Source organism: Gopherus evgoodei, chromosome 4 (genome assembly GCF_007399415.2).
Source record: "Gopherus evgoodei ecotype Sinaloan lineage chromosome 4, rGopEvg1_v1.p, whole genome shotgun sequence".
Taxonomy (NCBI): Eukaryota; Metazoa; Chordata; order Testudines; family Testudinidae; genus Gopherus; species Gopherus evgoodei.
This window is the reverse complement of record NC_044325.1, coordinates 69,836,174-69,863,821: the sequence shown is the minus strand read 5'-3', so window position 1 is coordinate 69,863,821 and position 27,648 is coordinate 69,836,174. Positions and strand designations below refer to the sequence as shown.

The following is a 27,648-nucleotide window of genomic DNA, read 5'->3' as shown; positions in this document are numbered from 1 at the left end:
TCCTTTAAGCCATTTAACCATCAGGTTCAATCCTACTCAGTGGATTTTCAGGGAGTCAGAGGGGCTAAGTGATATTGCCACCTTCCCTGATGTCTCTGAACTTATTCAAAGGTCTTAATTTCCTCTCTGGTTTTTATTTTGAAATGTCAGTAGTGCCCTGTTTTCCTTCTCTGCCTCCCCCAAGAGTCTGCACTTAACATGAAAAAGGAATTCCCCCCACAAACAAGTGACAGCAAAGTCAGACAGGGGATCTAAAGGATGGAAACCCCCCCGCTCCCCCTGCAGCCAGTTCCTTCACCTTCCCAATGTAAAACTCACTGGGAAAACTGACATTTTCTATTAAGAATGAAATCTCACTTCATTTTAAAAAAATCCTGATTATACTTTAGTGCTGACAAATAGTACTAGACTGAGAGCATGGGAGACTGTTTATCCTCAGAACAGGTATAGCATGCAGTGCTAGCTTCCCCAATCCCGCCCTACTCAACCCTGACCTGGAGGGACCACCACAGAAGCTGAAAGGGAAGTTTAACTTCACTACTGACTTCTTGGTTTTTCTGCTAAGGGCTTGGCTACACTTGTGAGTTAGTGCGCAGTAAAGGAGCCTCATGTGTACTAGCTCACTCCCCATCCACACTGGCAAGGCACATACAGCGCTTTGACTCCACGGCTACAGCACTGCTGGTATTCCACCTCGGCGAGAGGAATAACGTTTGCTGCACCTTGGCTACAATGCACAGGCATCAGTGTGAATGAGGTGTTGCGTTACTGTGCTCTGATCGGCCTCTGGAAACGTCTCATAATCTCCTTAAGCTCTGTTTCTGACAGTTGGCATGCAAGCCTTTACTGTGGAATGCTGTGAGAGAGAGAGGCGTGGGGGGGGGGAGGTCTGCTGCTGTCTTATCAGACAGCATGTTAACATGCTCTCAGCCCCTCAAAAACCCACTCTCCCCCCCTATATACACACACCACACTCTCTGTGACATTCCACCCCACCTCTCCCATTTTAGAAGCACACTGCAGTCACTTGCATGCTGGGACAGCTGCCCATAATGCACCGCTTCCAATGCCATTGCAAGTGCCACAAATGTGGCCACCCAGTGGGCTTGAAGCTGTCAGTGTGGACAGATTGCAGCACTTTCCCGACTGCACTCTATGAAGGCTGGTTTAACTGAAAGTGCTTTATACCTGCAAGTGTAGCCATGCCCTAAGACTGCAAGCAAAGAGGATAATTAATGATTTTGAGATAGTGGCTGGACAGTGTTCATGAGATATGTACCTATCCACTGGGATAGGAACTGCCACCACTGACTCATTTCACATAGTCTGTTTCAGTCACAACAGACTCGCCTGGATTCAAATTAGCATTCTAAAAGGTAAGTATAAGCCTCTATATCCAATACTCAGCCTCTGAATCCTCTCCATCTGCTAGTCAGACACATCTAAATGATTCCAGTACTTTATTCCCACAGGTGAAAATTTAAAATTCTGGGCAGATAACTGGTCTGAAGGTGCCACACATGCATCTTGTATATATTTAATTAAAGAGGCTAGGTGATATTGTGGCATCACTTCCTGCATTATGGTAATATCACTGACACGGATAAAGAAAAAAATTATTGTAAAAAGTGTAAGTGTATCAAAGTGAAGTATACGTAGCAGTTAGAAATTTCCATGAGAAAATGGAAAAAACCGTGCTATACCCCTATATGGCCTGCTGGTCTTGCACTTCTCCTCACTAATAAAATGGCTCTCTGAGGAAGCATTTACTATGAGATTCCTCCCTTCCCCCCACCAAACACCAATTTTTGGATGTTTCTAAAAAACAGCTGAGCATTCCAGAATCTGGGAGAAAGGAAAATGCACCAAGGAATAAATAGGGGTAATGTCCTATAAAACAACATTCAAATACTGAAGTAGTTTGCTGGACATGCCCTTTTCCAGGTGAGCTATATCCATGGATGAAAGGTACCATACAAGAGCAAGGTATTAGATACCAGCAGAAACCACACCTACAAATAAAAAGGCATGAGCAGTGATGTTTGGGGGTGGCAAACAACAGATAGGAATCATAGTTAAGTAGTTACAGTACCCAGCTGATATCTACTTTACTGTATGACTATGTACAAGTTGCAATCTCTGCGCTTCCTTTTCACCCTTTGCAATGTGGAAATAAATATCTATTTTACCTGAGAGGGATGTTGTAAGAATTACGTGTCTATAAAGTACATTGAGAGCTTCAGATGGAGGGACTGTGTCATGTGTTTGTACAGCATCGTCTATAATTGGGGCCCTTACGTGCTACTGCAACATAAAAAAGTACGTGATAATAGTAAGGCATGCAAGCTAGGTAAGTGCAAAGTCTTGTTTACCAGAAAGCCTAACTAAGGCACTAGTGGGAGAAACCACTCCTCAGAGCATTGCTGTGGCCTATAAAAAGCATCTTCTCCAACAGCTACCTGTGCATTTGTGCATCAAGGAGATGAGCTGGATAAGATCTCTGGCAAAAGACTAGGACCCCCATTCAGACAGGAGCTTGTCCAATAAATTAAGAGACCTTTTAGGGAAGGTGTTGGGATAAAAGAGTTTGCATCTCTCAGGAAGGGAGACAGCTAATTTTGTTGTTCTTGTAGAGATTAATTGTATGGATGCTTATCAGCCAAATTCCAATCTGGCAGTGATTGGCCAGGAGAGTGGTGTAGGGGAGAGACATGTCTAATAGGATAAAAAAAAAAGTCTATCCTGTCAGGGATTTGAACAGCATGCTTAGGTGGGAGTAAGAGTCTTTAATTGTGTCTGTTTGTGAACTGCCTAATGCTTGCAAATGACAATATTGCCTGGTTGGCATTTGCTCCTCTATACGTGTATCTCAGACACCACGTGGCCAGGGCCCAATGCCCAACTGGACCATGCTCTGTCCAACACACCTCAACTGTGATCCTACAAGTGCCAGTATCTTGTTGCCAGGGCTAAGAATACCACAAAAGCAACAAATATTTCAGGCCTGTGGAGAGGCAGAACATTGTGGCACTCTCACCAGCGAACCTCTCCAACTAAAGAATACCACAGATGGCTACAAAGGGAAATTCATTCTGTTCTCTGTGAGAAGGCTGGTAGCCAGAAGACAGGACTTTGTAGTTGAGAGATGTAAAACAAGGAAAATGGGGGGAGAGACTCACAGGAGGATTATAATACTGTGCATAGCTATCATAGGTTCTCAACATGATATACACATTCATTAAGGTCTTGTCTACACTGACCTTTTTTTTACTCCTGGGGGAATTCTATGCCACTGCGCAAGTGCAGAATTAATGCTTTCCTGCAGATTTTACTCTTTCCCTGCAGAATAATTGATTCATACACTCCATCCAGGAAATGCTCCTGAGCAAGGTCTAGTTCAGACATCAAGAGCAACCAGGAGAGACATAAATCACCATCTCAGGGGCCGTGGCTGGGCATGCAAGACACTGTCCCTCATGCATGCTATCGCAGTGTGCCCAGAGTCACGGAGGGGCAGGACTGGGGATATCCCAGCCAGTGGCTCCTATGGTGAACCAGGCTACAGCTGCTAGCCCCAGCTGGACTGGGTAAGGAGACAGGACTTCCTCTTCCTCTGCATGGGTCACTCCTGGGGCTGGGTCAGACCCATCCCTAGGAACCTTCCTCAGCTGCAAGAAGCTCTGCAAACAATCCTGCTGCTTCCAGCACCCATTGCTCCCTAACTGCTGGGGAGGGATCATTAAATAAGGAGCTGCCACGCCATCCACCCGACCCCCATGCATCCGCCACCCTCACACACACACACACAGGCCTGCCCCCTCGCCACACCCCACCCCCTGTATCCAGACACCACCCCCGCACTCAGACCACCTCCCTGGATCCAGACCCTACCCCTGTTGAGTCCCCTGCATTTGAACCCCACTCCTCCTGCACCTGGACCACCATGCTGAGCCCCCTTCAAACTCCACTGAGCGCCAACCGGTTCCACCCGGACCTCCACCCCAAGACCCACTCCTCCAGCACCTGGATGCCTATGATGAGCCCTCTGCACCCAGACTGCCCTGCCGAGCCCTATCTTCACACACCCAGACTCCCCTGCTGACCCACCCAAGTCCCATTCTCCCTGCACCCAGAACCCCCCAACAAGCCTCTGTACATCCAAATTCCCCCACATTCAGACCATCTGTCAATCTACCTGCACCCAGATTGCCTCACACAGAACCCTCTCACCCCACACCTGGATCCCTCCACACTAAGCACCTCCACAGTTGGATCCTGCTGAACAGAGCCTGCTTGCCCCACCCCTGGAACAGGCAGCAAGGCTGGACGTGCGTGAGAGACTCTGTCCCTCTTGCTCACTATCGCAGTGCACCCAGAGAGGATGGGTATGGCCCTCGGGTGTTTCAAGGGCAGGCCCGTCCCTTGTGCTGTGTCAGGGTGAGGTGCAGCATTACTGCCACATCCATCTCCCGGGGAGGGAGCAGGGGCTACAGAATTATCCCCCACCTCCATGCAGCCAGGGCCTGCATTCTGCACCGCTGTGCTGGAACCTCCACTCCCATTGCCCTTCTACTCTATTGTCTGCAGCAATTTCAGTTTTAGACCAGTGACTGTACGATGACATGCTGAGTACTACTTAGCTATGCCATCCAGTAAGGTCCCGACCTGGCAAAGCCTTAATTTCAGTGGGGATACTTTATGCACATATTTAAAGTGTTGTGTCAAATCATGGCCTAACTTCACTCCTAAGGATATGTTTACACAGCAAAGAAAAACCTGTGGCTGGCCTGTGCCAGCCAGTTTGGGCTTGCAGGCCTTGGGGTGAGGAGCTGTTTCATTGCTGTGTAGACTTCCAGACTGGGGTTGGAGCTGAGGCTCTGGGACGGGGTGGCCAACCTGTGGCTCCGGGGCCACATGCAGCTCTTCAGAAGTTAATATGTGGCTCCTTGTATAGGCACCGACTCAGGGGCTGGAGCTACAGGCGTCAACTTTCCAACGTGCCGGGGAGCGCTCGCAGCTCAACTCCTGGCTCTGCCACAGGCCCTGCCCTCACTCCACCCCTTCCCATTCCCTCACTCCTTCCCCTCTCCCCCAGAGCCTCCTACACCAGAAGAAACTGCTGCTTGGGAGGGAGGAGGAGGTGCTGATTGGCAGGGCTGCACGTGGGGGGGAGGTGCTGGGAGTGGCAGGGGGGAGGGGGCTGCTGACATATTACCATGGCTCTTCGGCAATAAACATTGGTAAATCCTGGCTCCTTCTCAAGCTCAGGTTGGCCACCCCTGCTCTAGGACTTTGAAGAGTGGGAGGGTCCCAGAACTCCGGCTCTAGTCTGAGCCCAGAGGTCTGCATAGCAATGAAAACAGCCCTGCAGCCTGAGCCCTGCACGCCCAAGTTGGCTGTGTAGACACATCATAAAAAGTCTTCTGTGCTTGACATACAAGGAAATATTAGTATTGCCATATAGATGGGCTAATACGTATAATAAGGAATCAACTGGTCAAAAAACATGTCCTGAATCTTTTTTGTTTTCTGTATTGTTACCTGTCAGCAAGTATGTCTATTTTGAAATAAATTATCAAAATAATTGAAAATGGTGTGATTCTATTGTGTTATTTAGAGAAATAAAACATGCAGAATTTTTAGATGCAGAATTCCCTCAGAAGTATCTTTTGCACAGGTTTAGTGGGGTTTGGTACAAAACCTCTAGTACAGATTTGTTATACCAAGGTAATGAATAAGCTGAACTGGTTCAGCCACACTGCTGCAAGTCACTTTTTACATTGGTGCAGCACATGTATTCTAAAGGCATGCACCAACATCAAAAAATACTTGTACTGATAAACTCTAAGCTTCATATCGTCATTATATAGATAGGAAACTGAGGAACAAAAAGTTAAAGTGATTTGCATTAAATATGCAACACTGAAAACTGGCAAAGTACATATAATCATGTTCCTTCCTTGTTTGGTCTGCATCAATGATAAGAGCCTGCTGTTTATTTACAGCAAACAGTTACTCCTTTAGCTCAGCTGGCAGTAGTTTTGGAGTTTGGTAACAAAAGGTCCTGGTTTTCAACACCATCTACAATAGTGACTATATGTATCCATCACCCATGGCCACACAGCAAGTCTTTGGCACACACGTAAGAAAATCAAGAATCCTCCCAATACGTCTGCTCTAACAGTGAGACCATTCTTTCTCTCACATAAAGAGCAGAGTTCCACCCTTCACTTTCCTGAATTACATCACGAAAGTAACCATGTTAATTTTTACATGTTACATACGAAGATGGGGGGCTGCAAACTAATTGTGAATAACAGGACTTTATAATAATAAGGTCCAGTTACAGCAGTGTCACGATTTCTGGAACCTTCTTTCCACAGAAAAAATAAATCCAAACACAATGTCTAAAACCTGCCCTCAAATACAGTAATGCATGAAGAGAAACACTTCTGCTCATTCAAATCACTCCAGCTGCAATTCAGCACAAGGCCAGCTGTACATGCATAACAACAGCAAGCTGCCTTAATCTAATGAACCAAGTGGGGGCCATTCACCTGTGTACAGTTATGAGAAAATCTCATTTGCTATCCCAAAGCACTGACTCTATGTAATTTCCCAAATACAAATCCCATCATCCTGGGACTACCTCCTGGACTCTGGATTTGCTGACTGTATCACAAGAAAAGCACACATACAAACACACACAAAATACTGGCCACTTGGCATTATCGTAATCATTTACTTTTCCATACTAGCTTCCATTCAGAAGAATCACAGTGATTTATAAAAGCATCAAGTAAGTGTACAGCATTACCTACAGTTTGCATACTTCACAACCAATATTTCACCTACCGTTGAAATGTATCCTCCTCCATTGGAATACTGGAAAAGACACTGTATCACACCAATTTAGGAATGAAAGTAAGAAATACCATGTCCACGTAAAACTCCCCCTACAGTTTAGATAGACAGAATGTAATACTAGAGCTGGAATACTGCTAGAACATCAGCTGGAGGAGGGACAGCTCAATGGTTTGAGCATTGAACTACTAAACCCAGGATTGCGAGTTCATAATTCTTGAGAGGGCTCTTAGGGAACTGGGGTTAAAAAAAAACAACAGTCTGGGGAATGTCCTGCTTTGAGTAGGGGGTTGGACTAGATGATCTCAGAGGTGCTTTCAATTCTGATATTCTATGACTGCATAGGAATCCCTTATGCTTGCAAAAATTAACTCTGTAATAATCACAGGTGGATAGGACCTTGATTTTGTGTCTTATTCAAAAGACAATTGTTAAGTGAGTGCACAAATTTTGTTTTATGTATTGCAGAGGAGTGAGGGTAATGGAGACTGGAAAAGCACAAGTCCGAACCCATAAAGCAACAGGGATTTGGAGGGCTGCAGAAGTTGGCTGGTCACTTTGAAAAGCCCGTGTTCTGGATTCCTAATCCCCAAAGGAGGGTGATGATACAGCAGGATGGAAAGGTAGAGGACACAGAGCTTTAGTAAAACAGGCGTTTGGGGATTCAATTAACCAGGATTGGTACTGTATTAAGCATACAGTAGGTTGTCTGGCAGTACCCAGCACTTAAATGTTTAGCATCCAAGTACTCAGTGCCAAATCAATACCTCCACACATCGCTGCCTTTGGAGAACATGGAGGAGCGGATGACTTCAGGAGCCATCCAGGCATATGTTCCAGCTGCACTCATTTTGGTGGTTTTATGCCATTCTCTGGCCAAGCCGAAATCCGTGATCTTCAATACCTTGTTGCTCAGGTCTCCATTTTCCACCTTCTCGAGTATCAATACTGGAGGAAAAGGGAGAAGGAGGAAATGAAACACATGCACAGTGAGGCTAGGATTTATCCATAAAGATCTCCTCCCCCGCGAAGAGAAGCCATTTCCCAAATGTAAGTCTTGCCTTGACTTTTAGCTAATCTCTGCTTCTGAATGCTTTACACAGTATCTTAACTTGTAAAAGAAGTTCAAACTGTGCCCTCAGTCTGACGAAAAACCAACTGTAATTAATGTGTCCATTCCCATAATTAATAAAAACATTAATCGCAGCCAAGACCTGAAAGCAAGGATTTCAGAAGCAGAACTGGCCAAATCCTGAAATCCTTGCTCAGTTTTTCCTCAGTCTTTACTAGACCACAATTGAGGATATAGGGTTATAGCATCATATATGCACTTCTAGGATGCTGGAGATATGTTGCCTTTGGTTTTTAAAGTATCAGGATACCTAAGGTACAGGTAAATAAGACATAGGAACTATTTGGCGTACTGTGTACTGTTACTCTATATAAACAATCCTCTGGTAAAGGGAAGCGAACCACTGTAACTTCCAGAAATCCAAAAAAGGGGAGGTGCCTCGTATATAATTTCCTAATTAATCCTTTCTGAGCAAAGCAACTATCGCATCTTTCTCAAGAACTGCTTAGAAGAGATTCTTATCAAGGTGAACAACCCCATAAGTGTGGATGTACACTTACATTAAAATGGAAATGGCCATACGATAAACTTATCTTCAGGTCAGGATTTTCAAAAGTCACAGTGATTTTGGGTGCCCTATTTGACACATCTTAAAAGGGCTTGATTTTCAAAGAATGGATGCTCAGCACTTCCTGAAAATCAGGCCCCTTTAAACTGTCTCACGTTAGGAATACCAAAATTGAGGCACCCAAAAATCACTAGGCACTTTTGTAAATCTTGGCCAAGTGAATAAGTTGCATGTGATGCGTCACAATGGAGTACAGGGAGGGAACAGGGTTGAGGCAGGAACAAAGAGAGAAACATAAGTAGTAACAAGACTGCTTCCAGTTAAACTGAGCAAACAGATTAAATGTGTTTAACGCTATTACAGTTCTACTCCAGTATGAACTCAAATTTAAATTCACCTTGGCCATTATCTATGGACAGGGTTCAGACTATGCAGAATCTAAAGCCGAATCCAGGCATGGAAGGACACTCTAGATTCTTAACTTTTAAGAAATTTACAATTCTAGTTCTTATGGTAGCAACGAAAAACTTAAAGCCTACCTTAAAGTAAGCCAACATAATGTTGTCTTCCTGAGTTTGCAGACAGCCTGAAATAGCTTAAACAGAAGTCTGAACCACTTCATTCATCTTAATGAGTTAACACTGAAATTTAAAGATGACAATTAAAGTGAAACAGTTGACTTTGCTGATCATTTTAGCACAAAAATCCAACTAGTGTGATTATTCTACAATTCAAGAAGACCTTCAACAGCTTCCTAGGTGCCAAGTGGACACTTTCTCCTGTGCCAAAACCTTCATCTTCTATTCTAGCAACTTTTAAGATGTAATTATGCATTGTCTGCACAAAAATCTGTAGTATATTTAAAACAAAATGGTGCAGACAACAAAAACTACATTGGATTTAATATCAAAATGAACACCACAAGGGCTATTGTACTGATTTTATTATTCATTTTCCTATTTAAATTTTACACCAGCTCCTTTTTTATTTTAAATAAAGCTGCCATGGTTCTTAGTCTGTTGCAATATGATATAGCAATAAAAGGGGCCTTTACTACAGAATTAATGGGAGTTTACCATAGAGTACAAGAAACCTTGTCTATAAGAAGCATGATGCCTGTTCCTCCATTGCCTTGCACCTTGTGCTGTCATTTACACCACTACAAAGTGAATGCAAAGTGGATTTAAAACACCACCATTCAGCTTTAGTAACACTTTAATGTGAAATGTCCAAGTTTTCTTAGGAGCTAAATATGTAAAACTTAAGTCTGTGTTGTAGATAAAGATAGGAGAGAGGCTAGAATAAGATGCAAGGAAATAGGCAGGCTTATACAACTTGACATCCAAATGCAAACCCTATAAAACAAGGCACACAACCGCCAAATGACCCACCTGTAACTACAGCACATGAGCAGCAGTATCATTAACGGTAACTACATTCAATGGAATGTGCATAGCAGGAGTGCTGAGTTTTTATTATTTAGGATTCACTGCATACGAGATTTTTTGTTCTTGACCCAGAACAAGTATTCATTTATACAGCTGTATCAGCCCAAATAAGGGCACATTTTTGTCCTGCAATTTTTTCTGCAGGCTTTAGAATCCCTTCACCTGTGTGGGACTGGTTGGCTCAAGAAGTTAGTAATGGGATATTGTGCCTTATATGGCTCCTGTAGACTACAGGTTTATACAGAATGAGGATGGTTTTGATTGAAAGTACAATCTGACAGCTTTTCATTTATGTAGGATAAATAAATTGGTGCTCTCAATCTAATTCCAGTGGATAGGTGTCCATACAAAAAGTCTTGGCGCACAATCTCAGACTGGCAGACTAAGAGCCATGAAGAATGGCCTCTTGGGGGGAAGTAGGAGAGAGGGACATTAGTTCAGGGTTCAGATTGCTGGGCAGATAGAAGAAAATCAATCAACTCAAATCAAATCAACTCAAATCAAACTTTTCTCAACTCAGATTTAGGTGGATGGCTAATGTCAAAAGAGTCATGATTAGTTTGGAAATGGCGTTCAACATTATGTTTTTTCAGCACTGCAACAGCACCCCCGCACAATAAGCAAACACATTTCCCTTTATTTTCAATAAACTAATAGGATTCTTCCCACTCTGCGTTGAAATAATACGCACGTTGTCTTTTATTTGAATCACTAATTTTGGGGCAAAATGTTAAAAAAAACAAATTGCAAAACACAAGAAAACAGCAGTATCACTGCAGCGGAATACTCACATACAGGCAGATTCCAGGCATCAGTGGAGCAAGCACGTGCCTGGGGCAGCACATGCTATGGGGTGGCATTCAGTCTATTCTGCAGAGTCAGAGCTTTTTGTTGTTGTTGTTTTTGTTGATGGCAGTTCTGGGCAATGCAGAGAGAAGCCAGAGAGAAGCCGCAAGGACAGAGAACACCGGCACCCACAGCCTGCAGTCCCGAAGTACTCTGTCCCCAGCAGGCGTGGGGCTTCGGCTTCTCTTCCCTGCTGGGCAGTAGGCGGGCCCCGCGCCTGCCGGAGACAGAGAACACAAGCGCCTGCAGCCCACAGCCTGCGGGCCTCAGAGTTCTCTGTCCCCAGCAGGCGCGGGGCCATGACTTCTCTCCCCTGCTGGGCACTAGGCGGGTGCACATAAATGCCCCGGTGGGCACCACAGCACCCACGGGCACCGCATTGGGGACCACTGCCGCAGGGGGTTTCTGTGATCCAACCTGTCAGACCCTGCATTTCGGAAAAAAATTCTTACAACTACTGTACATGAAGTGAGTAACAGACTTGCATGTGGACTAGGTTTGGGTTTCCCTACATACTATATGCATACTCCCCCTCATTACATCATTATAGGTCCTGTCACCACCTGCTGTGCTGGATACTTTGACACTAGCTTCAGTGGGACTGTGTCTTCTTACACCAGATGTGAATTTAGCCCCACAAGTTAAGCACTTTAAAAGATTCTGTAGCAAGGACTTCACTGGCCATCCTTGAAATTCCACAATTTGGAAAGAAAAACCAAATTGTGAATTCTGATTCTGCGAACAAGCAGATATTCTCCCACACTCAACCCTATCCAACATCAGCTATCTTAAAAGGGGGAACATATTTGCCTACAAAGACTCAGACTTTAAGGTCAGAAGGGACCATTATGATCATCTAGTCTGACCTCCTGCACAATGCAGGCCACAGAATCTCACCCACCCACTCCAGTAACTCAGACATAGGTTAGGGGTTTGTTACAGAAGTCCTCAAATTGTGGTTTGAAGACCTCAAGCTGCAGAGAATCCACCAGCAAGTGACCCGTGCCCCATGCTGCAGAAGAAGGCGAAAAACCTCCACGGCCTCTGCCAATCTGCCCTGGAGGAAAATTCCTTCCCGACCCCAAATATGGCGATCAGTTAAACCCTGAGCATGTGGGCAAGACTCACTAGCCAGCACTCAGGAAAGAATTCTCTGTAGTAACTCAGATCCCACCCCATCTAACATCCCATCACACACCACTGGGCATACTTACCTGCTGATAATCAAAGATCAGTTGCCAAATTAATTGCCAAAATTAGGCTATCCCATCATACCATCCCCTCCATAAACTTATCAAGCTTAGTCTTAAAGCCAGATATGTCTTTTGCCCTTACTATTCCCCTTGGCAGGCTGTTCTAGAACTTCACTCCTCCAATGGTTAGAAACCTTCATCTAATTTTAAGTCTAAACTTCTTAGTGTCCAGTTTATATCCACTTGTTCTTGCGTCCACATTGGTACTAAGCTTAAATAATTCCTCTCCCTCCCTAATATAGCAAATGCAGTTTAATTATCACACGTGTGAGCGTCCAGCAAAGCTCAGCAGCTGTCTCATTCTATCAATCTGGAGCATGTGATAGATGTGACAGCACAGCTTCCTGGAGTTTAAGCTGAACTGTATGGTAACACTAAAGAGTGAATGCTTAATGGGGGAAGGGGATGTGTAGGCCTCCAGAGCCATGATATATTTAGAATTGATACATTTCACTCAGCTAGGGTGAAGTAAGTCTTTTTTAGTGGAAAAACATCTTGTACGTTTGTGAAAAAGAGAACCTTGGAAAAAGTGGAGTTTCTCCTTTGTGGATTGAGATTCAATTCCTGCCAATTGCTTGGTTTAAAGCACCTCTCTTTTTTAGGCTTGAATTAGCCTGCACTTTATAATCATTTAAGTGCTCCATGGGAAATAATTAAGTCTACAAGCCAGCTCAATTCTTCCTCAAAACACATCAACTTGAAAGTGTGGGGATAAAGGGATTTCCTGGAATCAAGACAGCAAAACCAAGGAACATCAGCCATGTCATGGGAGTAAAAACTGTCTATCAGGCAGAAATCACATGAATGGCATTTTGTTAATCAGGTCCACTAAGACTTTTTGAAAGTTTAGGGCTATTATAATAGTGTCTATATATATTTATAATATTATGACAAAGCTTCAGCGGGAGCTATCTCCAGCTGGAAATATAATGGTAAAATGGAATAATTTTGTTGTTACATTTGCAAATCACGTTTCCACTTTGTGCAGTTTTCTTTTAGTTGTATGCAGCATGAGATCTCTCTCCTCATCCTCCTTCCCTCAACACAGCACCACAGTAAGCGGAGGGCAGTATATCCCCATAGCTATGAGTAGGGCCCTACCAAATTCACGACCATGAAAAACACGTCATGGACAGTGAAATCTGGTCTTTTGTGTGCTTTTACTCTATACTATAGAGATTTCACTGGGGGAGACCAGCGTTTCTCAAATTGGGGATCCTGACCAAAAAGGGAGTTGCAGGGAAGTCACAAGGTTATTTTAGGAGGGTCACAGTAGTGCCGCCTTTACTTCTGTGCTGCCTTCAGAGCTGGGCAGCCGGAGAGCAGTGGCTGTTGGCCAGGTGCCCAGCTCCGAAGCCAGCACCCCGCCAGCAGCAGCACAGAATTAAGGGTGGCAATAGAATACAATACTACTTTTACCTCTGTGCTGCTGAAAGTGGCGGCTGCTGATTGAGGACCCAGCTCTGCAGTCAGCAACACAGAAATAAGGGTGGCAATACCATGCCGTGCCATCCTTACTTCTGTGCAGCTGCTCGTGGAGGCACTGCCTTCTACACTGGGCTCCTGACCAGCCGCCACCATTCTCCATCTGCCCAGCTCTGAAGGCAGAGCCGCCACCAGCACTGCGCAGAAGGATGGGTAGTAGTACCGCAAGTCCCCCTACAATAACCTTGCGACCTCCCCACAACTCCTTTTGGGTCCTGACCCCTACAGTTACACCACCATGAAATTTCAGATTTAAATAGCTGAAATCATGACATTTATGATTTTTAAAATCCCATTACCATGAAATTGACCAAAATGACCATGAATTTCATAGGGCCCTAGCTATGAGTATAAGTGCACTACCCCAGAAGTTGATGTTAAAGTTAGAGTTAGATTTAGATATTAAACAGAAAATGGAACTAACTGTATCTTTCTAAACAGTGGCTACAGAGAGGCTCACAGATCCATGATGGACCCCAAACTACAGTTGACAGTACTATTAGCATCACCACCTGACTTTATGTGCTACAATTAAAAAACAAAAACAAAAAAACCCAACAAAAACAAAAACAAAAAAACACCTTCAAATCCCAAGGCAGGAGAGGCAGCAACCTGGTGGGAGTGCACAGAGTTGATCCTACCCATTACCAGGAAACAAATGAAGGTTCCGGAAGGTAAAAGGCTTCCTGCCACAATGCACAGTCAGTTACCCCTTAAAAGGTTACTCTGTCTTCTCCCTTTCACACCACAAGCACACCCAATAAAGAGAACCAATAGGAAGCCCTGTAATACAGAAGAGGTGGTAGAGTGAATCATTTAGATCCACCACCTCAATCAATATTATATCTATATATCTCGCCTGGTCTCACTACACAGCAGTTATCATTAAGTCATAATCAACCAACAGTTATTATACAGCAGAATCTCAGAACCTGCAGCAATCAGTTATTAACTAGGTCTAAAAATAAAACCTTGTTTAATATGAACGGAACTTTGACTCTTCCAATAGGTAATTCTATTTCTGCTCAAAGAAATAAGAACTTCTGTTTGCTCAGCATTGTCTTATTAATATTTGGTGGTTTTACTCAGACTGTTCGCCTGGGTATCAAATACCCCATATGGTCACAGCATTTTGAGCACGTGACTCAGAGTTCATATAAGATAATATTTTATTAAAATATTGAACCAAAAAAAACTTTTCAAAATTAAAGTAACAACCCCCCTTACATTGTAGAATTAGAGTAACAACTGCCTTCAAAGTTGTATAATTGAAAAACAAGAAAGTATCAGTATAATCTCATTAAGAAAAAAGTGCCACTAATTTAGACAAGTTAAGAAAAACAAAGAACCAAGGAAAAGGCCTGAATTGAAAACTTTCCCACTCTCTTGAATGTCTTAATGAATGGATTTTCCAATACATCAGTAGCAAAAATAAAAAGTTAACACCAGCATATCATTGCATCCAGACAGGGAAATAACTCCAGAGGACCAATAACCGATGTTGTGACTGATGAATGGGCAGTAAGCGAAAGACTTCTTTTTGGCAGAAAATAATGCAGGATTAGACAGCCCACCACATTCTGTATATTTCTAGCAGCATTGTGCAATGTACCCACAAAGCCTGGCAAACTGACAAAGGATGGAACCTCGAAAGGTCAGTCTACAATATTCCTCAAGTTGATCACAGCTCTCCAGAAGTATATATTCTTACTCACTTTATGATCTTAAAAAATACAGAACTAATTAGTGCTCCCTGCACTCCTCACTGAACCTGCATGTATGTGTTTTTTTAAATTAGCATGCCAATTTATTGGCTAGAAAGTGACAATGCTCCCATCTCTCATCTTCCTGTTGGTGGGGGGCACCTATCTGTATGCCCAAGAGCAAATAACTCTGATTACCTCATAAAACAGCCTCCCTCTCCTTATACAGAAATATTACCTTTTTAAAGAAAGTAGTGTTGGTTACTCAGTTCAATTCTGATGGGGGATGCCAGATTGAAAGCCCGAGAGAGTTTAGTCAGCGGTTTACACACACACACGACTTCCATGCTGCCCTGCCAGTGCACCTTAATCTTGCCCTGAATGGATCTAACTCTGGAACTGTGGCGGTTGGGGGCGGAAAGAGGGGAGAGAAAGGCAGTGGTTTCATGTCCATTCAGTTTTTCCCTCTAATGTGATTGTCAGGAAGAGGGACAGTTGTAACTGGGCTATGCTATACCTAGAAAATTAATTGAGGCTGCCATTTCATAAAGACCTATAAAATAGTAACAATTTTCAGTCACTATTACCCTTGAACTGGATTTAAGATACTTACCTGGAAGTAAAGGTTAAATGCTCTGCACCTATTTTTTAAATCAATTAATATTATTAATTGCTGGGTCAGCTGTTCAGATTCATGCTGAAGTTAGTTTTATTTGGGAGGTTTTGGAAAGGAGATATGTTTCACAGTTTTATAGAATGGGGAGCCAAAAGCATGGCAGTGATGGGAAGTCATCAGAAAGCAGCAGCTTTGAAGTATCAATACGGATATTTCAGACTCTACACAATACACCAAAAACTGCTCACTTAGACAGCAGTATCTTTTAGATTTAATGTGTTAGAAAGATACAAGAGTGGAGTCAGAACTCCAGGGTGTTATTCTCAGCTCTGCCCTTACCACGCTACCTCACCTTGACCATGTCACTTAGTCACCCTGGGCTTCAGCTTCACTTTTTGTAAAACAGAGACTGACTTTTGTAAAGTGTTTTTAAGACCTTGGATGAGTAATACTGCAAAAAATAACCATGTTTTACTGAACCAACCAAGAGAGTGCAAGTATCGCTTGCTGGCTCCCTGCAGCATCAGTTAACTGGCATTATTCCTGTGCTGCCATCTCTAAGGCTGATGCACGAGTAGAGAAGTAAACAAGAGCAGCTATGTTAATTTCTTTCTTCCACTAGAAATAAGAGATAGTGACTGCTCAGTATCTGAAAGTCTTGGCCAATTTGTTTAATTCCTTCGGCTGGATAAATTCTGAACCTCTCAAACACTATGCAATACAAAGGGAAACCATATTAATCACATACGGGGGGTGGGGATGAAGAGAAAGAGAGCAGGAAAAAAGAAAGATAGAAAGAAAGACGTGTGGGGGATAAATCCCAAAACAGCTGCTGTACTTATCCAGTCACATAATTGGGATTATACATCCCACTGAAGGAACCATTAGAAAGCTTGCCTAACAGATTCTAAATCTGTCCATTGCAGTACAATTGGAAGTCACTTGGCAGCAAAATATCATTATGCACCTCAAAGTACAGCACAGACTTCTCAAAAGTCATGGGTGCAGGGTCAGCTATCTTTAAGGATTACATTTGTTTTCTGACATTGTCCACAAAGTAACCAAATTACTCATCTCAGATCCTCAGGGCTCCTAAGGATGGGGAGTTTCTGCTCCAAGTTAGATAATTACCCCAAACCTACAAGCTTTAAGAGACTGTTCTTCTTATTCCTCACCACACGCATCTCCATGGGCATCACATTTCAGGAAGTTTAAGAGGATAGAAAGAGGAGAAAAAATTGGGACAGATGCCTGAGCTAAGCTGTACAAGGAGCTACAGGCACCCTTACTCACTTCCCTTTTCATTTAAGGAAAGAAAGCATAGAATCTATTTTGGAGGCTGCAGTGCAGCTACCAATATCTTCAAGAATGGAAATCAAGGAACCTTTAAAAGGGACAATTCAGCTGTCTTCCCCACCACAAGATGGAATGATCTCCTGTAACAGTGCTGGTGTTCCACTTTGTTCCCTTCCACAGGGGATAGATCACTGCCTAGTCTCCATCAAACTATGGCAGAATTTCCCCTCTACAGTTACTCCTTGTGACCCACTGTGGCACTATTCACCCTGCCTCAGTCTCCCCCGCAGGAAACTCTCCCAGGTAGAAGTGTCTCTCAGTATCATCCAGCAAGGCACCAGAAACAAATTTGACAACAATCCAAAGACAACAAACAAAAATTTTCTATTCCTCCTGAGCTCCAGCTCTCAATTCTTTCCTCCTCTCTTACAGAGTGCTGACTCGAGGCTTTCTTCCAGGACCAGTCACAGGAGCAAGCCTCCCTCCCACAACCCTGCTCAATTCTCCTCCAGGTGAGCTATCTGGGAGTTAGCCTTCTACAAGAGCTACCATAGGAGCCAACTGCCCTCCTGCAGTTTCCTTCCCAACTGAGCTCTCACAGCTCTTTTGTAGAGAGCCCATGACCCCTTCTTTGTTAGGTCCCATAATTAAATAGGCTAATTATCAGATGGCCCTATCAGAATCAGCTGGAAGGGTAGCTGATCTGTCACAGGCAAGGGTGGGCCCAATATCCCTTAGAGGGTCAACCAACTTGTGACATCTTCCCAAAGAACAAGTCTAAGCCCATTATTTTCAAAACCTTTGGAAGGTATAGAAATAGGATTCTACTCTGAAAAACACAGCTTCTCTAGTGCCTGCCAATTAAACCATTCAGTCCCTCAAAAATATTCCATAATTTTTTTTCAAACTCTTGTTTGTTAATATCTACACAGAGTATACATTCAAACATGAACTCTTTGTAAGCTCTGAGGTTCCGAAGGTCATACACCATGCATCACAGGAAAATAAAGTTTCCATCTTGATTTGTGTCCTCAATGCCAAAATAATCTGGGAATTTAAGTATTGCATAGATACAGCCAGAAGAAAGTGTACATAAGACAATAAAAACAAGGTCACTCATTGCAGTTATATAGTTTGATAGATAAACTTTAAAAAACTAAACAATCAATCATCTATGATCATCATCTGTACTATGCTGAATCCATAGTTGTAGTACCAATTAGATTGTTTCCATATTTGCAAAATGTGGGAGATAAAATAATATAATTTGTTTATAGATAATCTAATGCCCTTTCCTCAACTACCAACCTTGGCATTTAGTTTATTTACTGTCCTGCTGTTTTCTGCAGATATGCTGGGTTAGAGCAGAAACTTTCCCCCTTCCAATGTTCCTATACTTTTTTTCTGATAGCATCTTTAACTCACGGTCTTCGATGGAGTGCTGCTGGACAGGCCTAAGTGGCACAGCACGTGGTGCAATAAATTCTCAGCCTTTCCCCTCTCTCAACAAGAGAGGCCTCTGGACTTGAAAAAGAATTTTCTTATTCACTTTGCCTTAACTTCATCCAGGCACTCACTCATTTCTCCCCCTTCCCCAATACTTAATGTACTGTTTCCTCCCAAATCGAGCTGAGTGGGATTTTTGAAAAGTTACAGCATCTCTATATAACTGCAATCCACTCCATCTCCAGTGGAGCAAGCGCCACTAATTTACTTTGCCAACATTTACTGTTACTTTTCACAACACAGATGGTACAGATAAGATATAACATTTTGCTTCTCTATCCCAACCAGAACTCTGTGCTTGGCTGCAGGGCCGGCTTTAGGAAGTGCGGGACCCAATTCAAACACTTTCGGAGGGCCCTGGCAGGGATGACTTAAAAAGAAAAAAGTGTAAAAAAAAGCCTTCCATTTCTTCCATGTATTATTTACTTTCCATAACTCTATAAATAATAAAATTGTATATTATGTACATTGCATCATATACGCTGTTGATTGGTTATTAATGACTGCCGTTTCACATGTGTGGGTCCCCGCCACTCCCTGGGGGTGTGCACATGTGTGGGTCCCTGCTACTTCCTGCCCCCCTCATTGAAGCAGGTGTGCAGGTTACTGGCCTGGGAACTGCAGGGCAGCAGTGGACATGGGGCTGGTTCAAGGCAGGGCAGGGGCTAACTGGAGGTAGGGTCTGGCTGCAGGCAGCACAAGGGGTGCAGGGCTGGCTGGAGACAGGGGAGTGTGGGGCAGGCTGGATTCAGGCAGGGCCACAGTGCAGCAGGGGTTGGCAGGGCTGGAGACAGGAGTATGGGACTGGATGGCTTCAGGCAGGGGGGTGCAGCAGGGGTTGGCTGGAGACAGGGCAGGGCAGGCAGTGCAGGGCTGGTGCAGGCAGGGGTGTGTGGCAGGAGTTGGCTGGAGACAGGGTAGGGGGTTTGGTAGGGGCTGGCTGTGGGCAGGGGGTGCAGAGCTGGCTGCAGGCAGCAGGGGGATGGGGCTGGTGCGGGCAGGGGGTGCAGCAGAGGCAGCTGGAGCCCCGCTATCTCAGGGATCTGGGGGCTATTTAAAGGGCCCAGGGCTCCCCTGCTTCTACCCCACCCCGAACCTTTTAAATAGCTGTGGGAGCCCTGGGGAATGCATGGGGGTGATGGGGCTCCTGCGGCAATTTAAAGGACCGGGGTGGCAGAGGCAGCTGGAGCCCTGGCCCTTTAAATAGCCCCCAGAGCCCCCTGCTACCCCAGGGCTCTGGGAGCTATTTAAAGGGCCCGGAGTTCCAGCCGGGGCCGCAGGGCTTGTCGCGCTCCGGCTGAGAGAGCGGGGCAGTGGGGCAGCCGCACTCCCTCGGCGCTTTGGTCAGGGGAGTGGGGCCATGGAAGACCCTGGAGCAGATCGCAGCCAGGGTAAGTAAAAAAATTTAAAAGGCGCCTAAAGCGCGGGGCCCTCTTAGGCACGGGGCCTGATTCCCAGGAATCGGGGGAATCGGCCTAAAGCCGGCCCTGCTTAGCTGAAGAACTTAGTATGTTGTGCAGCTTGCAATGCTCTAAATGTTTAGACTCAAGGAATTCAAAACAAAATATGCAGACAAAAGGAGTTTTAAAAATAAGTTTTATGTTTTATGGCACCTTTCACTGAATAATTCAAAATGTTCTATAAGTGTTAATGAATGAAGTCTCATAGCCTCCTTATGAAATAGACAAATAAGTGTTTTCTTACAGATGGAGAAAATAGGCACAAAAATTGAAGAACAGGTCAGTGTCAGAGCTAGGACCTATTCTGGTCAACTCATCACTTCAAAGCATTTACTAACATGCCTTTAACAAATCCACAACAAAGAAAGGAACTGAAAATTTTTAGGATTCTGGTAAAATTTTCCTATGAAGATATTGAAAAATTGGGATTATTTACTTTAGAAAATATATGAATAAAAGAACAATGACAGCAGTATGTAAGAATTAATGTTATAGAGAAAGTTGGTTGAGAGCTTCTGTGCTCCTTGTCTTGAAACACAAGACCAGAGGGACATTCAATTAATTAAAAATGTAACAAAAGACTAAACACTTTTTCCATACAACTCATAATTCAACTACGAAACTCTCAGCCATAGAATTTCCCTGAGGCCAAAAACTTAAGATTCAAAAAGGGATTGGACATTTACAGAGATGAGGCTATCTAACGTTAACAGTTAATACTAACAAGTTTGAAAGCAACATTATGCTTCAGATATTAATCTAAATCTCTAATTATAAGGGATTAGGGGGAGACCTAATGATGAGAGTAGATCATTCCACATCTGCCAAATGTGAGATTTCTTGTACTTTTTTCATCTTCAGCATCTGGTGCTGGCCACTGTTAGAAACAGCATACTCAACCACATCTGGACCACTGGCCTGATCCAGTTCCTAATATTAAGTATTACTTACATTTACCTCAGGTTTAACTAGTCTCATTATTCTACCAAAGGATAATGCAAATTTGCATTTTAAGGTCAGTGGTACTTTCCTACATACTGATGTATGCTGAAGTGACTCAATTCAACTTCTTTTGAAATCTCAGGAGTATTAGCTGTTTGTAAGCAAGTATGTATATTAGCTCACTATACAGATATGCTTCCTGTTGGGGGAAATACTGTCCTTTACCGCAAGCAACCAACTTGATTACCTCTGCAAAGTACACACGACTGACACTCTGAAATTAAACACCTGCTCAAAGTCTTTGTTTATAAGATCCTTACCATCATGTTGCTGAGAACTTAGCTTCCTTGCAACACTCAGTTTTCTTACCCCCAGTGGATTGTACTAGAAGATACAGTGGTTCACCACAGAGGATTTAAATTAGCAATATGCCTCCTTCCTTACACTTCCTTTCAAAACCCAGTCCCAACCCTGGCTACAAAAGGCATAGTACTTACTGTTGCTAGACTTGAGGTCACGGTGGATAATAGAAACAATCGCTTCGTCATGCAGGTAATTCATTCCCCTGGCAATCTGGACAGCCCAGTTCACTAGTATGTCTGGGGGGATCCTTTTACCTGATAGCACCCTATTTAGCGACCCACCACGGGCAAACTCCATGATCAGGCAGAGGGTAGGTTCCTTCAGACACACTCCCCTGAGGGCAATGATGTTGGGATGCTTTAACATAGCAAAGAGCTTGGCCTCTTGGCGGACATTCTCAATGGTCTGGCTGATGTCCTCATCAGGGTCATAACGAGCTGCCTTGACAGCAACTTCGTCTCCTTCCCAAACAGCTCGATAGACTTTTCCAAAGCCTCCTATGCCAATGATTTCCTCCAGAGCCAGCTCTGAGAAGTCAATCTCCAGTACTAGAGAGAGAGAAAAATAAATGTTAAACTGTTCTTAAGAATTATCCAACCACTAGTTCATACGTGGAAAAGTCTGTGATGTCCAATGCAATCCTTACAAAATAAATCAACCTCTAATAGAATCCATAAGTGAACTACTTACTAGACTCACCTTTAAACAGTAGGCATGAAAAAGATAGCTCTGTGCCTCCCTACTGTGATCTGAGGGATCTTCCAGGAGTCAGCACATTTTTATAAATACGTTGTAAAACCTATCATGAAAATTACTCCTGGGGGAATTCTGCGTTGCTGTGCATACACAGAATTTATGTCCCCCTGCAGATTTCTTTGCTTCCCCACAAAAAAATTACCTTCTGATGGGAAAGCAAAGGGAAGCCACAAGAGCAGTTATGCGACCCTCCCCAGCAGTATGTTTTGGGTGCCCAGGGCAGCCAGCAGAGAGGTAGGACTGCGGAAGACCCAACTGGTGGCTCCTACCCTGTGCCAGGCTCAGCTGCTAGTCCCAGATAGGCTGGGGAAGACAGGACTTCCTCTTCCTCGGCACGGCATCTGGTCTGGGTCAGACCCACCCCCAGATTTCTCCCCAGGCTGCAGGAAGCTATGCAAACTGCACCCACCACTTCCTCAGATGCAGGGGGAAGGATCACTGTATGGGGAGCTGTTCCCCCATCAATCTAACCCCCATGCATCCAGAGCCCTTGTCACGTTATTGATTTGAACTGGGACCATATAGAACACCCGGTGCACCTGGCATGGAGAGACAGGGCCCTGAGGTGTTTCTGGGGCAGATCCAGTACTTGCACTGTATCAGGGTTGGGTGCAGCCTCATCGCTGAGTCCATGTCCTGGGGCGGGATTTGCAGAGTGATCTCCCACCTCTGTGCAGCCAGGGGCCTGTGCTCCTCAATGCCATGCTGGAGCCTCCACATTTATTTGACAAATAAAATTTGCAGAATTTTAAGACGTGTGCAGAATTTTTATTTTTTTGGCACAGAATGCCCTCAGGAGTAGAAAATGTTCTCCATCTGCACGAGCTCATTGAACTTTATCTTCAGGCAGTGCGTTTAGGTTGTGATACACCTTTATTAAAACATCCACAGTTTGACACAAATAAATGCTGTTAAACTATTTTTTTTTAAATCTCTTGACCCCATCACATGATGCGTCAGGATTACACTCTATTCACATAGTAGCCACTGCTATAGACCTAGTCAAAAGCAAACTAAAATTGCATTTTTTTGCATTTGCTCCTTCTGTGTCTATGCTTAGTCGACCGCTACAAACATGTTTTCACTCCTGTTAAAATCCAGTTTGCCCCTGTTTGGCTGTATAGGCTGCAGAGCTGTATCACCAACAGGTCAACAGAATTGTTAGCAGAGTTCTGATGTCACAGACATTATTTGACAGAGGGCAAAGCGGGATTTTCAGACTGCACACTGAATTTGCAGAACTGATAAGAAGAAGAGTCATCTTTGGACCAACACATAATGTGACTTTGATATTGAAATATTTAATATGGAAAACCAGGGGTTCATCGTTTTAAAGATTTATTTAAAAGACTACCCATAACTGAACCTTAAGTTGCATATACTGGCTCATATCGGTCATTGCACAAAAGTAAATTTGTTTGTAATTTTGGTTGACTTGTTTCTGACCAAGATCAAGGAAACATGGATTAGACACAAGCAAGATAAAGAGATGCTATAATTAGGCTTGGAAGGATTAGATTTTTAATCAGCAAATGTCAGTAAACATCAATTTCACCAAAGACCCACAAGAAAATAATTCCATCAGTAATACTCAAACTTTACAGATGGGCAAATCAAGAAAAATGCTGCTTGAGAACTTAGAGACTGATTTAAGGGTATTTGCTTTCTATATTTTCATGTGCTGTTGATAATTTGTGTTTAACAATCATAAAACTTCAAATTTTTGAATCTCAACATTTTATTAAATAATTGTCTGACCCACTCCCAAATTTCCCACAACTGAAAATTTAAACTGAAAAAAATGCTTTAAAACATCAGTATGCTTTAAAATTGATAATAAAAATCAAATTCTGCCAAGCTTAGCTATAAAGCTTCCTCACACAATAGTACCAGCACAACAGAATCCTCACCTTCAACACCTCAACTATTTCACCCAGCATTACACTGCCTTCCTTCAACATCAGAAGTTTTCACCCGATACAGCTTTCTTGACTCCTGTGACTCTTCCAATACAAGAGACCAAAAAAACCCAAAAAACCACGCCTAAAACAGAGGAGCCCAGGTTACTTGTCTAAGATCTATTTTGTCTTCATGTAATCACCCTGTTGAACAGAGCTGGAAAGCAGCCTCTTTCTCCTATTCATGGACACAGTTTCTTTCACTCCTACAGTAATGGCACTTTGGTGTTCTAATACTGGTCATCTACATGACTGCAGAAGTCACAATACCAGTTTCTGACCAAAACTATTAGTGATATTTTAAATCAAGCCTTTCTATGACAAGAGCAATAACTGACATGAGCCAATTATTTTGGCACTGAAAGCATCTAAGAGGCATTATTACAGTTGTGTTAAGGCCCTCCAGTGCAAGTACCAGCCCTGGTACCTCTTGTTAGAAGATTCAGAACAGGAAACAGTGCCTCTCTTCTACTTTTCGAATCTTTCAACTGAATTCCAAAAGTTGCGCTATTTCCCTATACCCTGCCTTTAGAGAGAAAATGGGTGGTTAAAATGTACTTTATGTGCAAATACATAACTACAAAACAAGTTTTATGGACTCAACAATCTACCCTCTGAAAATGCTTTAGAGAGGCTGTTGATCATAGGATTTTCCCATAAGTACTTTAGCTAATAAGCTAAAAAGGTAGAGGAAAGGAGTGCAGAAAAGTGATGAATTAGTGCTGGCCTGATGTTAATTGGTTAAAGAACCTTGAGACATATAGCAAACTTTACATCCAGATTTGATCTCAACATCTACACTCCAGTGAAAAGGTATGATTCTAACCCTAGGGGTGCTGAATGGACAGTTCCTCTAGCAATGCATCTTGTTTAGTTAATGGCTCGAAAGCTAGGGAAGGAATAGAATGGTTCTGGATGTAGTAATAAAATTCTTCCAGATGCTCTGCTCCATTACAAAAGCTTACTCTAATAACTGACATACAAAAGAAACACAGAAAATGTAGAAGGCAGTGCTGGGGATGGAAGGAAGAAAGGGGTTATTAAAAAAAGAAAGCCAAAGTATGACAGATTCTCCACAAGGAACTGCCATGCTTGTACCTAGTAATTCAATCCTGATTTGCAAGTTATACTCTCATGCTGGAAACACAATGTGATTTTATGCCCAGTGATTATTTGAGGTTTTGTGCCTCCACACATAAGTTTGCATCTCATAGCAAAACTTCATTTGTAGTTAGAAAAATAAAGTACCTGTGAACTTAAAAGTTTGTTTTCAGTTTCACTTGCAGTTTGTATGTTGCTATCTCACTTTACCTGAAAGCAACCTCACAATCTTACTTCATCCATGGACAGTCTACTCAAGAACATCTAAGGGAATTTACCTTTGGAGAAATCAACAAAATCTAAGACAATAATAGAATCACAGAACAGGAAGGGACCTCAAGAGGTCATCTAGTCCTGTCCCTTGCACTCAAGGCAGGACTAAGTATTATGACTGATTAGATTCTCATTCTTCATAAAGATAGTTACAAAAATCCACTGGGTAAGATGTATGAGTTTGTCTAATGAAGTGCAAGGGTGCAGAAGTGCACAAAAAACTACTTGTGTTACAAATCCTCATTTTTCTTCATTTTGCTGGAAGTACTAACCCACTTTCTAAATTCAAATGCAATGTGTAAAAAGTAGTGTTCTCCTGAACTGTAAAAATTAAGGGAAAGATTATAATATTTAAACAATACTTAAATCCATTACTAAGATTTAACAGAGAAATCAAATAAACTGAAGTAGATGAAAGGTATACAGATTCCTCAATCAAAGGACTGGTTGCAGAGCCCGTAGATCATTGGTTCACACCAAACTAAGTTGAATGTGAGTATAATTACCATTTCATCAATGATTAGTTCAATTGCTAGTGGACAGGAGTCCATAATATATACTGGCATTCACAGTCTTTCAGTATCCCTGCTGGCAGCCTCAACAAAGAGGCCATAGATTAACAGAGCATGGAACCTGAACTATCCTTCCACCTCTTGAGGTAATCTGTCTAAGTAGGACTGAGGCACATTGGCTGAATAGTGGAAGAGAATGTCCTGCTATTGTCCACACTATTCCAGCTATCTGCATGAACGAAGTTGCCAGGACTTTCAGTCCAGCACCTTTCACAAGCATTAAAGTAAAAATCCAATTCAACAGCAGCCACACACACAACAGATGAGTATACAGCTTATCAAATTCCATCACTTCTTAACAAGCCACTAGGGCACACAAAACTCCTAACGCACAAAGGCAATCCTATCAGCCGGAAATGCAAAGAGGCCCTATACAACAGAAGCACCACCATTCTGCTATACAAGTGGAGCAGCAGGATTTGGGACTGCTGGAAGGGGTGTACTCTACAGCAACCCCCTGAGCACCAACACACAGAGAATGGAACAGAGTTGGAGAATCCATTGCTATGTACATTTCCCCTGCACTCCCAATAAAAAGTTAGGGCCACAGGATCTTGAGCAGTCTCAGGGAAGCAGAAATGGCTCTGTGATGGAGGGATTCCTTTCCACACTTACTGGTAATATTTGGGCTGTTCCCTGCATGGAAAGATTGGACCATACAGCTGCTGAGCAGAGAAGGGCAGAATCACTCATCCAACACTCAGCTTTAATGATCGGAATAGTGTCTGTTTCTTGGTGCTCCTAAACCAGGATTCTCCCATAGACAGCATGATTCACTATTTAATCCCAGTTACATACTTTTGAGCATACAGGGAGCCAGACTGAATAACATTATTTCACAAATTTTCCTTGAAGGAGTTTACTGTCCTATATGAGCATTTTTGTACATTCTACCACTGCTTTAAACAAAATAAGCTAATTCAAAAAAGAAAAATCTTAATTTTGGCTTTGAATTCCCCATATTATTTGAAAAAGATATTAATAGAGAAGACAGAAATATGTTCCAGATGCAGACATTCTAGAATGTTTTGCTTTCCACAACTATAGCTCACAGTTAATAAACTGAGAGACTGTGGAATGGCTTCAGGCTACAGAGCAACTAATGGCCCCAATCCTGCAATGAACTCCATTAAGAGAGGTCTGTGCACTCCTTCAGAGCCCCACAAAAGTCAGTGAGGCTCTGAGTGGGCATAAGGGATCATTACAGGATTGGTCCTAAGTATCTTATGTCAATAGGACTCATGTGCACATATCTGAGGGCAGAGTTTGATCTTAAGGACAAAGGGCTGGAAAGCAGCCTTTTAACATACAACATGTTAGGTTAGGAAAGTACACTTACTTTTTAAAAAAGTCAGTTTTAACAAAGGAATATATGGAATAAGTAGCAGCAGTACACCAATATGTATAATTAAGAATTAACTGGTCTCTTTCCAAACAACCCTTCCCTAAGTGTACTAGGGAGAAACACCAAACTAGATAAACAATCCTGGGAGCTTTAATCTTGAAATTTTTATTATCATGCATGAACATACCAAACCCTTGAACACAGGTTAGTTCAGCAAAAGG

At 43.0% G+C, this 27,648-nt stretch overlaps 1 protein-coding gene across 1 annotated transcript in view; it reads right to left on the bottom strand.

Moving 5' to 3' along the window:
• Positions 1 to 27,648, bottom strand: part of MAP3K9 (mitogen-activated protein kinase kinase kinase 9) — a 61,505-nt gene that overhangs the window by 32,784 nt on the left and 1,073 nt on the right. Inside the window, exons 2-3 of the mRNA XM_030559670.1 lie at positions 21,557 to 21,970; positions 7,632 to 7,812 (exon numbers count right to left, since the gene is read on the bottom strand). Of these exons, the coding sequence (XP_030415530.1) occupies positions 7,632 to 7,812; positions 21,557 to 21,970 (595 nt within the window). The remainder of the gene's footprint in view (positions 1 to 7,631; positions 7,813 to 21,556; positions 21,971 to 27,648) is intronic.